The sequence below is a fragment of the Myotis yumanensis genome, unplaced genomic scaffold, assembly GCF_028538775.1.
Source record: "Myotis yumanensis isolate MYYU_CA2020_CCGP unplaced genomic scaffold, mMyoYum1.0.hap1 SCAF_22, whole genome shotgun sequence".
Classification (NCBI taxonomy): Eukaryota; Metazoa; Chordata; class Mammalia; order Chiroptera; family Vespertilionidae; genus Myotis; species Myotis yumanensis.
Genome location: NW_027223773.1, coordinates 13,192,790 through 13,213,031, shown reverse-complemented (window position 1 = coordinate 13,213,031; position 20,242 = coordinate 13,192,790). Strand labels below are relative to the sequence as shown.

Here is a 20,242-nt window from a genome sequence, read left to right as displayed (position 1 = left end):
GTCCGGGACCCCTTGGGGAATAACCAGCAGTCGGACATCCATCTTGCAGTACAGGACCCATTGCTCCTTACTGCCTGCATGCTTGCTGCCCCTTAGTGCTGCTGTGGAGGCGAGAGGGGCTCCTGCCACTGCCGCTGCACTTGCCAGCCGTGAACCCGGCTTCTAGCTGAGCAGCACTCCCTCTGTGGGAATGCACTGACCACCAGGGAGCAGCTCCTGTGTTGAGCATCTGCCCCCTGGTGGTCAGTGCGCATCATAGTGACTGGTCGTTTTGCCATAATGGTTGCTTAGGCTTTTATTATATAGACTAGAGGCCCGGTGCACGAAATTCATGCACGGGGGAGGGGGGACAGGTGTCCCCCAGCCCGGCATGCACCCTCTCCAATCTGGGACCCCTCGGGGGATGTCCTAAACCGGCAGTCAGACATCCCTCTCGCAATCCAGGACCACTGGCTCCTAACCACTCACCTGCCTGCCTGCCTAATGCCTCCAACTGCCCTCCCCTGCCGGCCTGGTCACCCCCAACGGCCTTCCCCTGCCGACCTGATCACCCCTAACCTCCTGCCAGCCTGATCTCGCCCCTAACCCCCTGCCAGCCTGATCCCACCCCTAACTGCTCTCCCCTGCTAGCCTGATCTCGCCCCTAACTGCCTCTGCCTCGGCCCCCACCACCATGGCTTTGTCCGGAAGTCAGACATCCGGAAGTTGGCCGGTTGACCTGGTCTAATTAGCATATTACCCTTTTATTAGTATAGATATGGCCTTGATTTTCTGTATACCATCTTTGTCTTTGTGGCATAGCCTGGAACCAGACCTCATGGATTTGTATCCTATCTCCTGCTTTTTAGCTGTGTGACCTTGGGAAGTTACTGAACAATTTCAGAATAAAATGAAGATCATTACTATTCATCATTTTTCACTTAAGTGTGAAATTATGGTGACCGCTAATGTAACATCACAAGTAAAAAGGAATAGCCATCACCAACCATTTACCTAAATTCCATGTAACATCCCCACCTGATCACTAATTTAGTGCTGTAGAGGTCTCCTGTTGTGGGAACTATAACTAACTTTCATATCTGAAGGAGAGAGAAAATCTAGGCGATATGTTCCTTCTGGAAACTAGAATTTCAACTGTACTTTCACCAAACAACTCTTTTCATACTATTCAGTATAAACTAGAACACACTCAACAGCATGTACTGAGAACTGATGGAGACAGCTATCATTTAAATCCCTTATCTGGTGGTTCTTTGAACGTGTTGGACAATGGGCTAGAAATTACACTTACACTATAGATACAAACCAATCTCAGGTTAAGTTGTTTATTTTCATGATTTCTATAAATGTTTAAAGGCTTATAAATTAGTTCCATTAAGTTCATCTGGAAGAAAGGCTAAAGACCAGCTGTCAAGCCTGACACACAAGGGGCAAAACAAGGCGACACAATTAAGCCCAATGTTCCATATATTTTAGAGCTAGTGTCAAGCATACAACAGCCTGCCTTTACGGCTTCAATTTGGGTAGCACTTTGTTCTCTGCAGGATAACACTCCAGATAAAATGAAGATTCCAAAGATCAAATCACTACATGTTCCAACTGCTGAAAGTACACAAATGGGAGCTCCTTATTTTCTATAAACCTGCAAATAACAACAGCTAACACTTTCTAGTGCTTATCATATGACAAGTACCAGGCTAGGAATTTTATGTAAATCGATTCATATGATCCTTACAATAACCCTATCCTATATAATAATCTTATCCTATATAATAAAAGGGCAATATGCAAATTGACCCAACAGCGGAGCGACTGGTCGCTATGATACACACTGACCACCAGGGGCAGATGCTCAACGCAGGAGCTGCCCCCTGGTGGTCAGTGTGCTCCCACAGGGGGGAGTGCCGCTCAGCCACAAGCGGGGAGCGGGCCTAAGCTGTCAGTCGGACATCCCCGGACTGCTAAAGGGGGCAGCCAGGCTGAGGGACCCCTCTCCCCTGCCAGTGCACGGGCCTCTAGTGAGTTAGATAAGCTACTATTTACACTTTTGAAAGGGACAGAGGCACAGAGAAGTTAAGTAACTTTCCCAAGGTCACACAACTAAAAAGCAGGAGGTAGGATACAAATCCATGAGGTCTGGTTCCAGGCTATGCCACAAAGACAAAGAACTGCATTACATTACAATTGACCCTTGAACAACTCAGGTTTGAACTGCACGGGTCCACGTCCATGCAGATTTTTCTCAAATAATACACTGGAAAATTTTTTTGGAGATTTGCAACAATTAAAAAAACAACAACTCACAGACGAACCACATAGCCTAGAAATATTGAAAAAGGTGTGCCATGAATGCGTAAAATATATATACGTTATTTTAATAACATCTTTTCTCTAGCTTACTTTATTATAAGAATACAGTTTATTATACATATAACATACAAAATGTGTTAACCAACTCTTTCTGGTATTGGTAAGGGTTCCATCAACGGTAGGATACTAGTAGTTAAGTTTCTGGAGAGTCAAAAGTTATATGCAGATTTCCAACTGCATAGGGGGGCGGTGCCCCTCACCCTCGTGTTGTTCAGGGGTCAACTGTACTTACAACAGATTCCGGACAGCAGGCTGGACGGGGAGGAGGTCGAGTACAGCTTCTTGCTGCCTGTGCCTTGGTCATGACTGTCACATCACTATTCCTGCTCTGAACCAGTGCAGATAGCTGGGGGCTCCTACAGGTGAGCAGCCTGCCAGAGAGAGGCTGAAACACCTACACTACTGCTGGTGTCAGCGGCTGCTTCTGCACCCTCCGGCCAACAGCAGCCATGAACTCGGTGGCACCGAGGGGAAAGGACCTGCTTCAGGTGACAGGTGCTAGGGGACTTCAGCCGAGTCCAACAAACCTTTAAAAAGTAATTACTATGTATCTTGCTTGCGTTTTGGTTAGTCTTTTAAAAGTAATATAGTACGTTTCTGAAGAAGTTGATTAAAAAGGACACAAACCACTAGTTTGAGAGCAGAGTACATTACAGTGGATGGTAAATGGAGTTCATATTAAAGGATCCCACTCATTTTCTTCAGTTCAAATGCATGAGGACTGGATAATACAGCAGATTCCTACACTGACTGAATAGAGGAGAGCTGATGAGGCAGGAGGCAGCGGTGACAATTCTGAGCGAGAAGTCCCTGCACAGGAGAGAGGATGGGATCCACAGAGTGGATGGCTTGCCCTCAGTTAAGGACACAGGTGATTCAGTCCATCCCACGACACAGGAGGGAGGGCAGACTATAGCAGGACAGTGGTGGTGGGAGAATGGAAGATTCTCTTCAAATGCCTCCCCCAGCCCACCCTTTAGTGAAATAAGCAGGGAGAGCATCCGCTGAGTGAGGAATGGGCAGAGGGTGAAACACGCAGCTGTCCGGGAGAGTGGAAGTCAGCTGACCAGGAAAGGAAGCGTTGCTGATAGCCTTCAGGGGCCCGCAGGGGTTTGCAGTCACGATTTTCAAGCGATGGCCAGTACAGCTGCGTATTTCCCCAGCTGCATCCAGCCCCTGAGATGTAGAGTACAGGGACAGTTCAACTGTCCTGGGGTTCCCAGACTCAGACACAGCGGGAATGATTATGATGGTAGACTACAGGCCCGAACTTGGAGAGGGGAGGCATAAGGGAGTGATTAAGGAAACTGGCCATGTGACTATGGGGAATGGCAGACTGGCGACCGCATCTGGAGGCAGAATTCCTTCTACCTGAGGAGACCTCAGTCTTTCCTCTGAAGGTGTTCAACCTGATTGGATGAGGCCCACCTGCATTGTGGAGGATAATCAGCTCTACTCAGTCTACTGGTTTACATGTGAATCGCATAAAAAACTACCTTCACAGCAACATCTGGACTGGTGTTCGACTAAAAACTGGGTGCTAGCTTGACTTAGCCAAGTTGACATAAAATGAACCATCACAGAAGTAGGAATTTTTTTGTCACTGCTCATTCATGAGTTCCAGAGTGCACAGAGTGGAAGTTAGTTTAGAGAGGGTGTAAGTGTAGGACAAATAGAGAAACAGCACTTTCCAGGGATGGGAGGAGGAGAGACACATTGTGGTGGTGAAGGGCCCAGATTTTAGTGTCAGAACTCTACCACTTACGGCACGATTCTGAGCAGGTTCTCCAACTGCTCCATTTCATCATCTTAAAAAGGGACAATAATATAAAGAAATGGTTTAGGGCAATGGCTGACATGAAGAAATCACACAAAAATGGTAGCTCTTATTATTATGGGAAGACTCAATATTGTAAATCTGTCAATTCTCCCAAAAATTATTCATAAATTTAATGTCATTACACTTAAAACTGCAGTGAGTGTTTTGAGAAATTGATTCTAAATTTTATTTGAAAAATGAGTGTGAGATAAAGAAAATTCTGAAAGAGAGTAAGAGAAACCTCCATCAGCAGCTATCAAAATACACTACAATACTGTAATTAAACACCTGATAAAGGTTCAGGAAGAAGCAACTAAATAGATGAACCGCAAAGAAAGTCAAGAAATAGACTTAGATAGCGCGGGTCATTTACTACGGGATAAATGTGGCCCGTGCTTCCAATTAACAAGGGGCGCAATGGATCATGCACTAAACAGTGTTGGCATGATTGGCTTTCCACTTGGAAACAAACACAGGTTATTTGTATCATTTTAGACGTGGGAAAGCCTTTCTGGGGATGACATGAAGCTGAAAGGTCATAAACAACAATAGTTTTGACCACATGCAATTTTAAATTTCCGTAAAGCAAAGGACACTATAAACATACTTAACAAGCTTAATGGGGGATTTTAATTTACTTTCTGTCATTTCATAATTTATGTGCTTGGCTCTACTTGTCTTCATTTTACATTTGTCTTTTTTGTTTTCTCTCTTACATCATATGGACTATATTTCCTCTGCTGTTTCCCCTCTAGATCTGACTTTAGCCCAACAATACTTACACTTACATGAAAATAAATCACACACACACTCTAACAGACTTTTCCAATACCAACAAGAACCAATTGTATCTACTGGGTTATCGCTATGTCGGGCTGCTGGATGCTTCTGTCTCCTCCCTCCCCAAGGCCTGGTCCATATAATCTGAGACTTAGTTGTTAACATCATGTTCATTCTCTTCGAAGAGTAATTCTGGGTACTGACATTCTTAGGCCATATATCCATTAGGCTGTATCTATATTAAACAAGTACGGATGCCCACGCTGTTTCTTTTATACTGTCACCACCTTCCTCAGGTTCTTGAGTCACCGGTTACCGCCCCAAAGGCGCCTGACACGTCTATGCGGTCTGCGCAGGAGGCCACCGGGAAGCTGGAGCGTTCTGCGGCGATGGCTCCCCCCAACAGTCTGCAGATAATGCTGTTTATTAGGCTTTGCTGTCATGAGCGAGGAGTCTGAAGTCAGCTTTTGCTCCCTTGTGGTAACTTTTTGCCTGTGTGTATTTGTGGATTTCTGCTTTCTCCTTGAAATTTGAAAGTTAAACCAGGCTTTGGTGGAATGTTCTTAACGTTAAAACAGTCTGCCTAGCGCTTTTGGAGATCACCGACCCTTCTACTCAGGGTTCTGAGAGCCTTTCTAAATCTTGCTGTTTTCTCTTTAGTTTCCAATCCGTTTGTTCAGTAACTCCTTCCGGCTGTAGTTTTAAATTCGGCAATGGTGCCCTTTCACCTTTGTGGAATGTATCCTCATCTCAGACTGTTCCTTTCTGGGTACTGCCTGCTGCATTTTCAATGATCTCATTAATCTACCTGAGAATATAATTCAGAAATCCCCCTAAAAACATCTTGTTTCTTGCTGTACTTAAGAGGCATGTGGCCCGACTAATCCGTCGAATTGCTTACCCTGTACCCGGAACATTCCTTCCCTGGACATCCACATGGCGCAGCCCTTGCTCCTTTCCGGATGCTGCCTGGGGAGGCCTTTCTCGGCCACTCTACTCGAAACTGCACCACCACCCTGACCGCCACTGCCTTCCCCTTTCCCTGCTTCGTGTTCCTCTGGAGCCCTTCTGTCACTCAATATCCCATATATCTTATTTATTAAGCTTATTCTGTTAATAGAGGGCCCAGATACATGAGTTGGGCATTAACTTATTTAACTATTTGCATGTATTTTCTGGAAAAATATTTCAAAAAGCAAAAAAATAAAATAAAATAAATCCTACTTTTATCCCTGGGAGGAGGGATATTATAGAAAAGATGCCAATTCTTTCCAAGTTAACTTATAGGTTTAGTGCAATTCCAATTTAAAAATAATTTATGGGCTGTTGGGTACATCTATCCAGAAGAATTGAAAACAGGGACTTGGAAGAGATATCTGTACACCTATGTTCACAGTAGTATTATTCACAATAGCCAAAAGGCAGAAGTAGCCCAAATGTACATTGATAAATAAATGGCTAAACAAAATGTGGTATATACATATAATGGGATAAATATTATTCAGTCTTAAAAAGGATGGATGCTGACACATGCTACAACATGGATGAGCCTTGAGGACACTATGCAGAGTGAAATAAGCTAGGAAAAGACAACTTACAATTCCACTTATATGAGGTCTCTAGTCAAACTGAGAGACAGGAAGCAGAATGGAGGTTACCAGGAGTTGAGGGAAAGAGGAATTTGGGAGTTGCTTAATGGATATAGAGTTTTAGTTTTGCAAAATGAGAGATTTCTGGCGATTGGGGCACAACAATGTGAATAGAACATACACTACTGAACGATACAGCAAAAATGGGTAAGATGGTAAACTTTGTGTTTTTTAACACAATTTAAGAAAACAAAAGGATAAAAAAATGTATTGTTTTCAGAGAGCCTTATAAAGTATTCATAGAAAAGGAAGTGAATTTAACAGTCAAGAAAACTTGGGAATATTAATCAAAGGAAACTGGCCTAGCCACATACTAAGATATATTGTGAAACTGTAACAATTAAAATAGTGTAGTGATGAGTAGTTGCAACAATTCTGTCTGGGCAAGAATTTAGTATGATAAGGATGACATCACAATTTTGTGAGGAAAGGCTTTCATTTCAAACTAGAGGCCTGATGCATGAAATTCATGCAAGAGGCTAGGCCAGGGGTGGGCAAACTTTTTGACTCGAGGGCCACAATGGGTTCTTAAACTGGACCGGAGGGCCGGAACAAAAGCATGGATGGAGTGTTTGTGTGAACTAATATAAATTCAAAGTAAACATCATTACATAAAAGGGTATAGTCTTTTTTTTTTTTTTTTTTTTTTTTTTTAGTTTTATTAATTTCAAACAGGCCGGATCCGGCCCGCGGGCGGTAGTTTGCACACGGCTGGGCTAGGCCCTCGCAGCCCCAGCTTCGTCTGGAAGGACGTCCAGAGGTTGTTTGGCTGTCCGGTCTAATTAGCATATTACACTTTTATTATTACAGATAATGTGGGTTCAATTAATTAATTTGTGAGTTAATGTTTTGGGGCTAGGGAATCATCACAGTCATATACCAATACACAATCTGGATAAACTGAAGCAAAATTATTTTCATGTATCTTACTTCCCTCTATTATTTTCCTGCCTTCCTTATACTTTAAGATTATTTTGGCAGTCTTCCCTTTGAATTCTATTAACCAACTGGGTGACACTTAATAATGCTGCTTTTTAAAATTTAAATAATCTTGCAGAAAATCTGACAGTCAACAAATGCTAAGTACACCCTGTCTTAAGAAAAATCCATTTAACAAAAGAAATCACCTAAAATAGTAGGCTCTTCTTGGTACTGAAAAATATTTAACTTCCAAGTTTCATTCAATTCTATTTTATTAACTTTATCTGTCACCAGTGTGACCTTGGGACTGACACATTATGCACTGCAGGCTGAAGGGCCTGTAGTCACCAACATGCTTGGACCCTTCACGTCTGCGTATCTGCCAGTCACAAAAGGTTTCCATACGTTACGTTCTGGACATTTCAAAATTTCCATTTTAAGTTAAAATTTATTCCATGCCAAGTCAAGGGACTGTAAGAGGGAACACTGGACATACCGGGGTTTACAAAATACCTTTCATAGATGCTGTGGAGGCACAAGGACTCCCTAGGATGTCGACACTCTAGTGTCCAGACCTGTGAATATGTCACCTGATGTGCAAAGGGACATGGCCGATGTAATTAAAGTTAGAACCTTCAGACAGGGAGATGATCCTGGAGTACCCTCTCGGCTCCCATCTAATGACATGAGCCATTAAAAGCAGAGAACTTTCTCTGGGTGGGGGGAGGACAGATGCGGCGGGAGGGGAGGGTGGACACATCTGAAGCATGAGAAGGACTCACTGCACTTTTGCTGTTTGAAGATGAAGAACGCAGGCCCTGGCCTCTCCTCCGCTGACCCCAGGCCACCCAGGAGGCCTCGGCCTGCTCTCCCCGCATTGGGGCTACATCATCGTGGCACGGCCCCGGGGAACAGGGAAGAGAAAGAAACCGGAGAATGAGGAAACGAAGGAAATGAAGTGGACAGGCAAATGCAGTTCCTCAATTCAGTCCCCTCCATTCCAAAAGCGCTGGTGGCCAAAGGGGCTCCTCACCAGGCAGCAGAGGCCTCTGAGATGCCCTCCCACCCTGCTGACCTATCAGTCCAGTGCACACACACTCCTTGTTTGGTGTGTGTGTGGGGGGACTCCCCTGGAGCCCCAGGTGAAATATAAAAAAAGATGAACGCAGATACCAGAACCGTGGCGCAGCCAGCAAGGAATGTCTGTGTCTTACAACCCCAAGCCACTGAGTTCTCGCCAGCCCGAGTGACCCTGGGGCAGACTTCTCGAGCCAGGCTGGCTGACCTGTCCCTTCAGCCCGACTGGAGCAGAGCGACAGCCCTGCCCCCGGGCCTTCTGACCCACAGAAGGTGAGATAATAACTTGGCTACGTTTCTGGCAGTTTGTTATTGCAGCAATGGAAAACACATACAGAGAGTGAATTCTTTCCTCATTTAATCTACACCAAAAAATAAAGATACTGCCATGGATAATTAGGAGGACAGATTTATGATTGTCCTCTTTTTTTTTTTTTTAATTTAGCTGGACTTATGCGTCAGTTTCTACGTCAAGTGGTGGAAATGGCTCTGGCCCAAGATGCACACTTGGTACAAGAAGGTTAAGACTAGTTTCTACTAACTAGTTAATCCATGTAAAATTCAGGAACTGACAATGTTTTCGGAAAGATTATGTTCCAAGGAATGACTAAGATCCAACTTCAAAAAGTAAACGGATTAAAAACATTTCCTCAGCCTAGTCCCATGATGCTTAAAAAAAACACACAAAAATACTGACAAAGAAGAATATTTGATATTTTTTCTCTCATTCCCATGATCCTCCCCCTTTCGTTTGGTCGCCCTACTCCAATAATAAAAGCTAGAATCCAGCAGTGCGCTAAGTACAAGAAAAAAATACAGAAATAGGTATTTGGCACAAACAGAAGGGAGATCAGATGACCTTTTCATGCTATTTCAGTATTGACACCACCACTGATAAAACTGCCTAATTAAAATCCCGCTCGATGGTAAATATTTACTTACAGAACTCCTTATAGTGACAGGCCCTGTTGTAGACACTGGCGACAGTAAGATGCTATTAAGGAACTCAGTCTAGTGCAGTGGTTCTCAACCTGTGGGTCGCGATCCCTTTAGGGGTCGAACGACCCTTTCATAGGGGTCGCCTAAGACCATCGAAAAACACATATATAATTACATATTGTTTTGTGATTAATCACTATGCTTTAGTTATGTTCTATTTGTAACAATGAAATTGGGGGTCACCACATGAGGAACTGTATTAAAGGGTCACGGCATTAGGAAGGTTGAGAACCACTGGTCTAGTGGGATCACAGAATCACAATACATGCAGTGATTGAGACAGAAAGTACAACTAGGGCACATAAGTTTACCCACGTCTGATGAAGAAAGGCTAAGCTACAGCCAGGAGCAGGAGGTTGCAGCTGATCATTTTTGAAACAGGACATTTCAGACAGCAGGACTAGCATGTGCAAAGGTACTGAGGTGTGCACTCGTACAGTACAGCTTGCCTGGAAAACTGAAAAATTTCACTGTGTGAGCATAAAGCGTACAGGGTGTGTGGGAACTGTGGGGGTTGGTAAGTAGTTACATCATAAGTCAGGTAGGTGTCACATCATAAAGGGCATCGGATTGTATCCTGTAGGTGAATTTTAAGCACAAGAATGACACACAATCACCAATGGTTCAGAAAGATCCCTTGGGTAACAGAGGGAAGATGGGTTAAAACGAAGTAATACCAAAAAATGACACTAGTAAGAAGGCTATTATATTACGCAGAGATAATCTGAACTTGAGAAGCAACAGTGGAAATGATCAGGTAACCACTTGAAAGAATACTCAGAGGCAGTCTAGCTTCGAGGCCACCATCTTAGAGGAAAGGCCGGAGGAGAGAGGATGGGGGCGGAATAGAAAAAAAGAATACTCAGAAAATAAAGTACGTGATGGACATCATAGGTCCCAGCTAACTGCCTTTCCAGCTCCCGGCCTTCCTCCCCGGAAGGCAGCGGAAAGCTAGAGAGCCAGGCGACCCTTCCTGCTTCCTCCGTCCCACGCGACAGCTGTGGAGCGTCTCTGGGAGAGCCCTGCCTATCGAAAGGAAAGGTGCAGGCAGAGAGGCCCCTCACCTGTCTGCCTTCACATCCCGCTGCACAGGGCTGGTATCTGTGCTGAGGGGACAACCAGGAACGAAAGGCGACGCGCTGAGGACAGCAGAGCGGAAGGTGGAAGTCCTGGTCCTGGATGGCCGAGCTGCTAACCTAGTCCAGGGTCTGTTTACTTGTGGACTTAAGATCATTATCCTTCCAGTTTAAGCCACCGATTATCAAGCTGTTACTTTCAGACAAAATCAACCAAAGCAAAACAGAGACAGGGCCTGGTGACTTAACTGATTGTTTATTTGCAATAGAGAGAAACTTAGTTTTATTCCCAGGGTTCTGGCTTGGGAAACTGAGCTAGTCACAGAAATAAAATGACAACAGAGAGGTTTGGGGGTGCTGGAGCAAAGGGGAAGGGTCTAAGGTGAGAAAGGAGGGGAGGGAAAAGGCTGTTACTGATCAGACTGCTCCAGAGATTATGGAATCGTTCAGGCAAAGGGTATGTTCAGATGAGCCTGGAACACATGCAGAAGCCTGCCTTTGACCTGCTGAGCGTGGGAATCAGATCCTATCACACCTGCAGGACCTCACACTCTCCTGTTAGCGTCTAATGGAGACCCCGGTGGTGAGGGGCTGGGGGTGGGGGGCAAGAGAATGGAGAGCAGACCAAAATGTCCTCATTTGAAGAGTTCTAGAAAGTGTGTTTACTTTCTATTAAGACTTTGAAGATGTACAGATACTATTTAAAAACAGGAAGAATATCAATAAAAATATATTAAAAAATAAAAACTGGAAGAACATTGTTTATTGACAATCTACAAACATCACCACAGGACTGTCTATGCTTATTTTATAAAAATTCATTAGTAGCCACGATAATATGAAAAGCACATAATCGGGAACTAAGACAAATGTTCGAGCGACTACACCCGAGATTGTCCCAGCAACTGACATTGATCTGAATCACCTGCTTTACAATGTAGGCCAGTCAACCGGGAGTATGCGAATCACCTCATTCCCAAGACTCAGAAAATAACTCCAGGACATGTTTTATTGGTGGCAGGTTACCCCAAAGTACAAAGAGAAACATAATCACTGAGAAGGTGGCAAGCAATCATTTACAGCCCGTGTAGGAGGCAGTGAGCTCAGGAGGATGACGCTCCTCCTCCAGAGAGGAAGGTAATACAGGTGATCCTCAGATGACTGCGGGCGGAAAGAAATGACCAGCAGCTCCCAATCTGGCCAACAGGAGCAGGTGACAGTCTCACAGACAAGCAGCCCCCTAGACACAGTGATTACTAGCGCCGTTTACAACAGAAGACAGCATCCTCACCAACGGGCCCACAGGAGCAGGGAGCGCTGCCGGCGACAAGGATATGCCCTGGACACCCAGCAGAAAGGTCTCCAAATCCAATACGGACTGGAGCAACCTGAGTACAACAGACACAGGTGTGTACCTCAACCCACTGGTCTTAATTCTAAAGCCAACTCTGATCATGCTGCTCGACTACAACTTTAAGTGGGTCCCCCCAGCTCACAGACACCCCCCCACCCCCGCCCCCACCAACCCTTCATCCCAGCCCCAAACTAAGAAAAGTTCTAATCAAACTTTCAGTGTGTCTCCTTTCATGTACCTACACTGTTATTCTGGACCAACTGCTATTTCCCAAATCCACCCCGTGCTTCCAGCTCCTGCATGTCCCCAGGCCTCCAAGTCCCCCAATACCATTCAGTGTTTCCTGATCCTGATCCTGGAGCCTCTCCTGAACTTCTTGTTATAACAGCTCTTATCCAAGTCATGCTACTCTATTCTGAATTGTCACTACTACTGTACCTCTCCTGTGATAGTCTAAATTCCTTAAAAAAGGACAACTGATTCATTTTTGTGACTTCTACAGGGTCACACTTGCTAACTGTAGATTGCTGACTTAGTGACATAAAACAATCACAAACGGAGCCCCCCAAAGAACATACAAAAGCAAGTTTACTAGAAGCCTAACAATTCAACTCTCGACCATTTTGATAAGCAGTCATCTGCTGCTTCTCCTGTTGACAGGACAGAGCAATATATAAGAAATGAAAACTGGGAATCAGCAGAGATGATGATGAATCAGGCTGCGGCCTGCAAGTCCCAGCCCCTCCCTGGTTCTAGTCACCTGGGCAGGTTTCACTCACCCTTTGCTCTACCTGCTTCCTCTGCACAAAGGTGATGTGAGGAACAAGATCTTTGTTAATCAGTTCACAGTATTAATCTCTCAGAATATTCCTCCCTTTAAAATATAGTGGTTTCAGCCCTAGCGGGCTTGGCTCAGTGGATAGAGCATCGGCCTGTGGCCTGAAGGGTCCTGGATTCGATTCCCGTCGAGGGCACATGTGTGGGGCATGCAGGGGGCAGCCGATCAATGATTCTCTCTCCTCACTGATGTTTCTCTCTATCCCTCTCCCTTCCTCTCGGAAATCAATGAGAAAACACATATATATATATATATATATATATATATATATATATATATATATATCTACCTACTAAGCGCCAAGTGAAGGTCATGAAGGAGAAAAGAAGAGTTTTCCTAGGATCTCTGGTTCCGATCCCCTTCTCTGTAATCATGGGATCATGGGATCATGTCCCCCGCTTCTCAGCACGTTAGCCTCCGGGCCCTCCGTGAACTCACTGAGACCCCCCCTCGGCGCGGGTGGAGGTGGAGGTGGAGGTGGAGGCGGGCCAACTCCCTTCTCCCCAGGAGGTGACTCGCAGGCGGTGCCAGGGAAGGAGAAGTTCACACCTGCGGCTGGGAACCCAGACGTCTGGCCTCGAGGGCTTCGGTTCCGGTTCCGTAAGCCAACCCAAGTAACCAGGGGACTTTCACGGGCGCACGCGCAGCTGACCTCAGAAGAACCAGGGGGTGACCCGACGGGACCTCATGGCCACAGGCGAACAGACCCAAGTCGGCGTCCCACGGCGCCCATCGCGCCCCACGGGGGCCTCCGAGCGCGCATCCCAGGCCCGCGGGCCGAGCGCGTCCTGAATGCCGAGCGCGCGGGCTTCCCAAGGGGGGTGACCCGACGGGCGCCCCCGCCCCCCAACCCGGGGTCAGCCAGCCACCTGTGGCAGCCCCGGGACCGTGGCCTCCAAATAGCTCAGCGGGGCCGCCTTCTCCTCACCGTTAGCCCCGGGCAGCTCCGCCGGGCACCTCAGGGAGACCGGCTCGGACCCCGACGGCGGGGACTGCCGGGCTGTCGGAGGGGCTGCGAGTTCTGAAGACTTGGACGTGGGGAGAGAGAGGTGGGGCCCCGCCGACCCGGGGAGCCGGCGACCGAGGGGGGCCCCTGCGGTGCGAGTCGGGGATCGCACCCGCGACGGGAGCTCTGCAGGAAGGACATGCCCCGCGGCCCGGTGCCGGGCCCAGGGCCGGGGTCCGAGGCGGGCGGGGGCCGAGAGGGAGAGACATTCACGTCGACCCGAGCCTGGGCCGAAGCCCTCGAGGGTGAGAGGAGCCCCCCTCCCCCTCCCCCACCCGGGAGCAAGCGGGGGCCGGGGGCCGAGCCGCGCGGGGAGCGGGCCGGCCGCACTCACCATGTCGTACACGTTGAGCACCACCAACTGGTTGGCCCCCATCCTCCTGCCCGCGGCCGCCGCCTCGCCCCCCAGCCGCTCGGTCTCCGCGGGGCCGAGGCCGCTCCGCCCCGCCCCGCGGCCGCCTCAGGGCCGGAGCCGGGCCCTAAGCGCGCAGCCCGGCCCGCGGCAACCGGCGCTGGAGCATCGGGAGGCCGGGCCGCTCCAGTGCGCCGCGGACAAGACCTCCGCGCCGACCGGGCCGACTGCTGCCTGCCCGCTCCGGCTCAGGCGCCTCCCCCGGGCGGCAGACACGTGGGGGAGGGCGGGGCCTGGCGAGGGGCGGGCGCCGGGAGCTCCGAGGGCGGAGCCGGCCCGGCGCCCGAGCTGAACCCGCCTGCGCTTCTCTTTCCGCGGCCGCACCTCGGACCTAAAATGGCGCAGCCGCCGCGTCCCTCCACCTCGGGGAGCGGAGTTCCGGGGGAAACTACAGTTACCAGCATGCAGTGGGGTTCACCCGCTGCGTGCGTAGCGCGGAGGCGGAGTCTCAACAATTACGGCCCTTCGTCGAGGCGTTCTTTCCAGGCCTTGACTACAACTCCCAGCATGCTGCGCGGGTCCCGACCCTATCAGACTAGGTCTTCACGGGAGAATACAGTTCCCAGCATGCAGTGCTTGGGAATCTGCGAATGATCTTTTGCGGCCCGCCCTTGGCTGCGGGGTGAGGTCCTCGATATGCGAACCGTATTCATTGGTTTGTCGCATTGAGCTTGGTGAAGATAACGAAATGTGGCAAAAGACCGCAGCAATGACCTTGTTTTCCAAATCCTTTTTTTTTTTTTTTTTTTTTTTTTGCAAGGGGCGAGGATGGGGAATAGAGGAAGGCGGGTTTCTGGTGGTGGGTGGGGTGTAACATACATCCAGCTAATCCACAATGTGGAATTTTACGTTTTATGAAATTGTCCTGACGAAATGAGACTTAGATTTGCTCAACCCTAGCACACAGTTGGTGCTTTTGCATGCATTTAACAACTATTTGTTGTGTCTGCCATGTGCCAGGCCGTGTTGTAGGCCCAAGGAAATACAGTAATAAACAGGAAGGAGGACAAACAAAATATTGGTGGTTTGTGCTTTGCAGAGAATTAGAATAGGATGAACTGATTGGCTGCAGCGTGAAGGTCTCTTGCCAAGGTGAATTTTAAGCTGAAATCTGAATGACAAAGCCACCCTATAAATATCAAGGGACAAGTATCCCATTAATAGGAAACCACAAACCTAATTGATTCAACTAATTAGGAATTGGTTCCATAAGTGCACGCTAAAAGGTAGTTTGGATATTGGGAGTAGTAGGGAACACAGAAAATTAGCATTGGAAGTAGAGTCTACAAGCCTTGGGTTGGGTGTTGAGTTTTTTAGGGAGGGAACATTCAAGGATAACTTCTAGATTTTCAACTTGGGAAATTGTGAGGATGGTGGTGCCATTTGTAAGATGTGAAAATTGGGAAGAACAGATTGGTATGAGGGAAGTGAAGAGTTATGGTTTGGTCATGTTAAGTTGGAGGTGCCATTTATTTATTTTTTTGTAATCCTCACCCAATGAAATTTCCCCACTGATTTTTAGAGAGAGTGGAAAAGAGAGGGAAAGACAGAGAGAAATATCGATGTGAAAGAAACACATCGATTGGTTGACCAGGGCGGAGACCAGGGAAGAGCCTGCAACCAAGGAACGTGCTCTTGACCAGAATCGAAACTTTCAGTCTGCTCTATCCACTGAGCTATCAAACCGGCTAGGGTTGGAGGTGCCTTTAGACATCATTTACAGGTCAAGTAGAGGAGGAAGAGGAACTGTGTGGCTGGAGAACATGGTAACACAAAAGCCACAAGACTGTTAGATTTAGCAATACGAAGGTTACTGGTAGCCTTGACAAGAGCAGTCTCCGGGGAGGAATGAGGTCCAAAGAACATCTAGAATGGTTTGAGGAGTCAGTGTAAGGTGAAGAAATGGAGACTATAGCGGCTAGGGCACAAATGGGATGGGGCTGTGTGGTCAGTGGAGGACATTTTAAAGATGAGAATACTAAGGTATACTTGTATGTAAAGAGAGAAATCGGTGATCTAGGAGAGAGGGCGAGGTTTCCAAGGGCAAGGTAAGGAGAAGAGATCATCCAGTGCACAAGTGGAAGGAAGTGGAAAGTTTGCCCATTAGTAGGAGGGATGCTTCACCCATAGTGACAGTGATCAAGCGGAATGAAGTTAACTAGAAGAGGACGTTCTGCCAGGAAAAGGCGGGAGCCTGCAAGCGGGCCACGTCAGAACAAATTCTTGCAAGCAAGACTTATTGTTCAGAGGCAGAACTTTCCTTGAGGTGATAAATAGCCCATGAGGGCATGAAAAGTTCAAGGGAGGGTGCACTGCTGCAGGTGGAAAGGGTCTTTGTATAACATAGGAAATTAATACTGTAATGTATCATTTAGCTCTGATGATCTCATAAGCATGCCTGTTAATAATCATTGTTACTTGCTGTACTCACTGAATAAAAGCCATGAGGGCTTTGGGGGCCTTTGCTATTTGCCTGACTAGCAATACCCCTCTGCTTCTCTAAACTTCATCCTGCACGCCAAGCTTGTCTCAGCATCTCCGTTCACAAAGAACATCAACAGACAGCATATAAGGTAGATACAGGTGCATAGTGATGGCCTAGAAGCTATAGAGACAAATGGAAGCCGGTTAGAAATTGGGGGATGGGGAAATGAGGGTTTCTTTTCGGATTTGCTTTTTCTCAATGAATAAGAGACAAGATGATCATTGGAGAGTTAGAGAGGGGAGAGGTGAAGTGGAAGGAATTTGAAGAGAGAAGAAGGTATAAAATAGGGAAAACAAATATACTAGGAAAAGAGGGTTGAACTCCAGGCAGTGTTGAGTGGCTCTATGCATGACTGTTAATTGACTGTCCTCAAAGTTGTGGACAAACTTTTTCAATTGTCGGCCAGCTGGGGAGAAAACATAGCTGGGATTCAGAGAATGATGGTGCTTTTTGTCTTAGATGTCTCCAGTTATGAAGTGACTTTTTTAGCTTGTTGGTATGGCAGTGAAATGTGGTTGATCTCTGACCAATCTTTGACTGCAGGGGTTGCAGTCACTGTCCAGGTAGGCACTGCAACTCTGTATCTGGAGTGGAAATCACCTTGGCAGAGGTATGTAATTTTCCCTGGCTAGGTTCAACATAGCTTACCTGTCAATCCTGTGTTTCATGTGTCTGCAGGAGAATTATTTCATGTTGGTGCTAAGGTAAAGATCATCCTTGTTGAAATTTGGGTAATCAGCTGCCCCATTACATATATATGTATTGATTATATGTATATAATCGGCTGCCTCCTGCATGCCCCGCTACTGGGGATTGAGCCCGCAACCAGGGCATGTGCTCCTGACTGGAATGGAACTGGGACCCTTCAGTCCGCTGGCTGACAATCTAGCCACTGAACCAAACCGGCCAGGGCCTGTTTCATTCTTAATTGGTACAATGGGAGCTGGGGCCGAAACCCTGGGAGCAGACCAGACAGGAATTTGGTTTGCTGTTGGTTATCTGTATGAGGATGTTTACCAGGGGAATTCCATAGGATCAGCAGGGAATGGAATGTTGTTGACTGTGTGAGTGTGAACTGTTTCTGATCTTCCTTTCACATGGGACAGTCTTGCTCATGATCATTTATCTAAAACACCTAAACAAAATAGGAGCAAATGAAACTCATCAATATATTAAAAAATAACATATCCAGACCAGTTTTTGAGATAGTTCATACCTAAGATGACTTAGCTCCAAGGAAACCAAGCTACCTTGGTACTCTGCTCAATGGCCATGAAGCACGGGCCAAATTCCTTTGTGGCAGACTTCCTGTGAAAACTATCTTCAAGGCCTAGCCAATGACTCTTGTATTGAGCAACTTTTGCTAATAAATTCCGTGTCAAGAAGGAAATACCAGTTGTTTATTTTTTTTATTTCATTTCCCTTGCCTTTGGGATTCAAATTCACAAAACCACCACTGAAAATCAAGGTCTACAAGTTTAGTGCCCATGTTTTCTTCTCTGTATCTTACTGTTTCAGTCAAACATATGTGGACAAAAAGGGGCCACATGCTAATTGACTAACATAGGGAAGGCCCTGCATGGTGGCTTTGCAAACTCAGAGACCTACAGTTACCACAAAGGATGGTCTGAAATGAAAACTTTTAAAATTGAAAAGCAGTCTAATGGTGGGTAGTCATGTCCTAGACAGGTATCTTCCCTGACAAAGATCAACTTTGACCTTGACTGAGCCTATTGTCTTTTGGCATCTATGATAACATACCTTTGGAATGTCAGGGTAACCTGTAACTTCCCTTTTTCCGGACCCCTAAGGGCACAACCAATGTGTCAGGGCAGCTTGATCCCCAGTGGGAGCTGTGCAGGAGGCAGCCAACTGATGACTTCCTTTCTCATCGATGTTTCTATCTCTCTGTCCCTCTCCCTTCCTCTCTCTATGAAAATCAATAAAAATATGTTTTAAAAAGAGAAATGCAAACACATTAAGAATTAATTTTATAATATGAGATATATATGAAAATATTTGTGCTTTGGATAATTTAGGAACATTTTTCAGATCTTGAATTTGACGATACTTACTATAAACTTTTATTCTTAGTACTTCTTGGTCAAACACATGTTCTCAATATAAACACAATACATATTTGTACTTTGAGTATATTCCTACATATATATATATATATATATCCATAGTAAACAAACTTTCATTTTTTTCCTAATTATCCTTTTCTTTTTCTTTCTCAAGTATGAAAATCATCATGTAATGGAAGTAGCTAAAAGTTAGAATACTGCAAAACAGTAGCATCAGGATAAAGAGGACAGAAAAAACCAGGTAGCCATTTGGACTGAAATTAAAAAAAAAAAAAAAAAGTCATTAGAAATGATTGGTCACTTTGGTTAATTTAGTTAGTCAAACAATTTCTAAATTGCTAGCTACTATTCCACTGACAGAGAACAAAGGTGAAGAAGACATCTTGTCCACCCTCCAAATGTTTACCTTTTAGTGGTTGAGGCTGACCAGGCAGGAAAATAGAGAGTATGATCAATAGCATGAGAGGCTGCTGCAAAAAGTCGAAGCCTGTTTCCCAAAGTTACTTAGAAACAACACATGGCTCTTCTCATTTGCAGATTATTCGCACCATTAACCACCCATCAGTGCAACAAATTGAGGACTCAGTAATATTTAAAGTAGGGCTATAATTAATGATTTGTCTTGCATGTTGGTTTAACATTTTACAAAAAAAAAAACAAACAAAACAAAACCAGGCCCAGCACAGAGGAGCAAAGTTATTTGTGGTCCCAACTTTCATCTAAATATATAAAAACCTAATATGTAAAGTGTCCCCTTAGGAGTTCCAACAACTGGGAGTTCGATCACTCGCTGTGACGTGTGCTGACCACTAGGGGGTAGTGGGGAACAAAGGAAGGCTCTGGCCAGCAGCCAGCAGCCAGCAGCCATGGAAGGGAGGCCCTGCCTGGCAGCTGGCAGCCGCTAGGGACCCTACCCGTGCACAAATTTCATGCCCTGGGTCTCTAGTATTAACATAAGACTTTTTATTCTGCTCTCCAAAGAAACTGGCATGGAGTCCAGGAAAATGCTTTTACAACCAGTTACCTGGGTGTATCTGGACAATGGCCATTGGTCCAGGGCTGATTCAGGGTCTGCGGGGGCACAGCCACCATCCCCTCTCAGTCCCACTGCCAGTCTACCTGCTGCCCTCAAGGTGGAGTTGAAAGAGGGGGATAGAATAAAAGGGGAACCCAGCCCGGCCGCCGTGGCTCAGTGGTTGGGCATGACCTATGAACCAGGAGGTCATGGTTCAATTCTTGGCCAGGGCACATGCCTGAGTTTCAGGCTGGATCCCTAGTGTGGGCATGAAGGAGACAGCTGATCAACAATTCTCTCTCATCATTGATGTCTCTCTCTCTCCCCTCTTCCCTCCTCTCTGAAATCAATTTA

General features: G+C 46.3%; 2 protein-coding genes across 5 annotated transcripts in view; both read right to left on the bottom strand.

Moving 5' to 3' along the window:
* The window catches only part of DESI2 (desumoylating isopeptidase 2), a 38,059-nt gene extending 23,566 nt beyond the window's left edge, over positions 1 to 14,493 (bottom strand). For 2 of the 4 annotated variants that reach the window (XR_011469362.1, XM_070401467.1), the window contains exon 1: positions 14,224 to 14,492. Coding sequence is in view for 3 of the 4 variants with exons in the window: in XM_070401467.1 (XP_070257568.1) it covers positions 14,224 to 14,265 (42 nt within the window). In the remaining variant the exon portion in view is untranslated. Of the gene's footprint in view, positions 1 to 14,223 lie in introns of all 4 variants that reach the window. The other 2 variants (XM_070401468.1, XM_070401469.1) reach the window with 1 other exon arrangement.
* A 4,493-nt stretch (positions 14,494 to 18,986) lies between these two features.
* The window catches only part of CATSPERE (catsper channel auxiliary subunit epsilon), a 94,518-nt gene continuing 93,262 nt past the window's right edge, over positions 18,987 to 20,242 (bottom strand). The window contains exon 22 of the mRNA XM_070401109.1: positions 18,987 to 19,127. Within this exon, the coding sequence (XP_070257210.1) occupies positions 18,998 to 19,127 (130 nt within the window). The 3' untranslated portion in view covers positions 18,987 to 18,997. The remainder of the gene's footprint in view (positions 19,128 to 20,242) is intronic.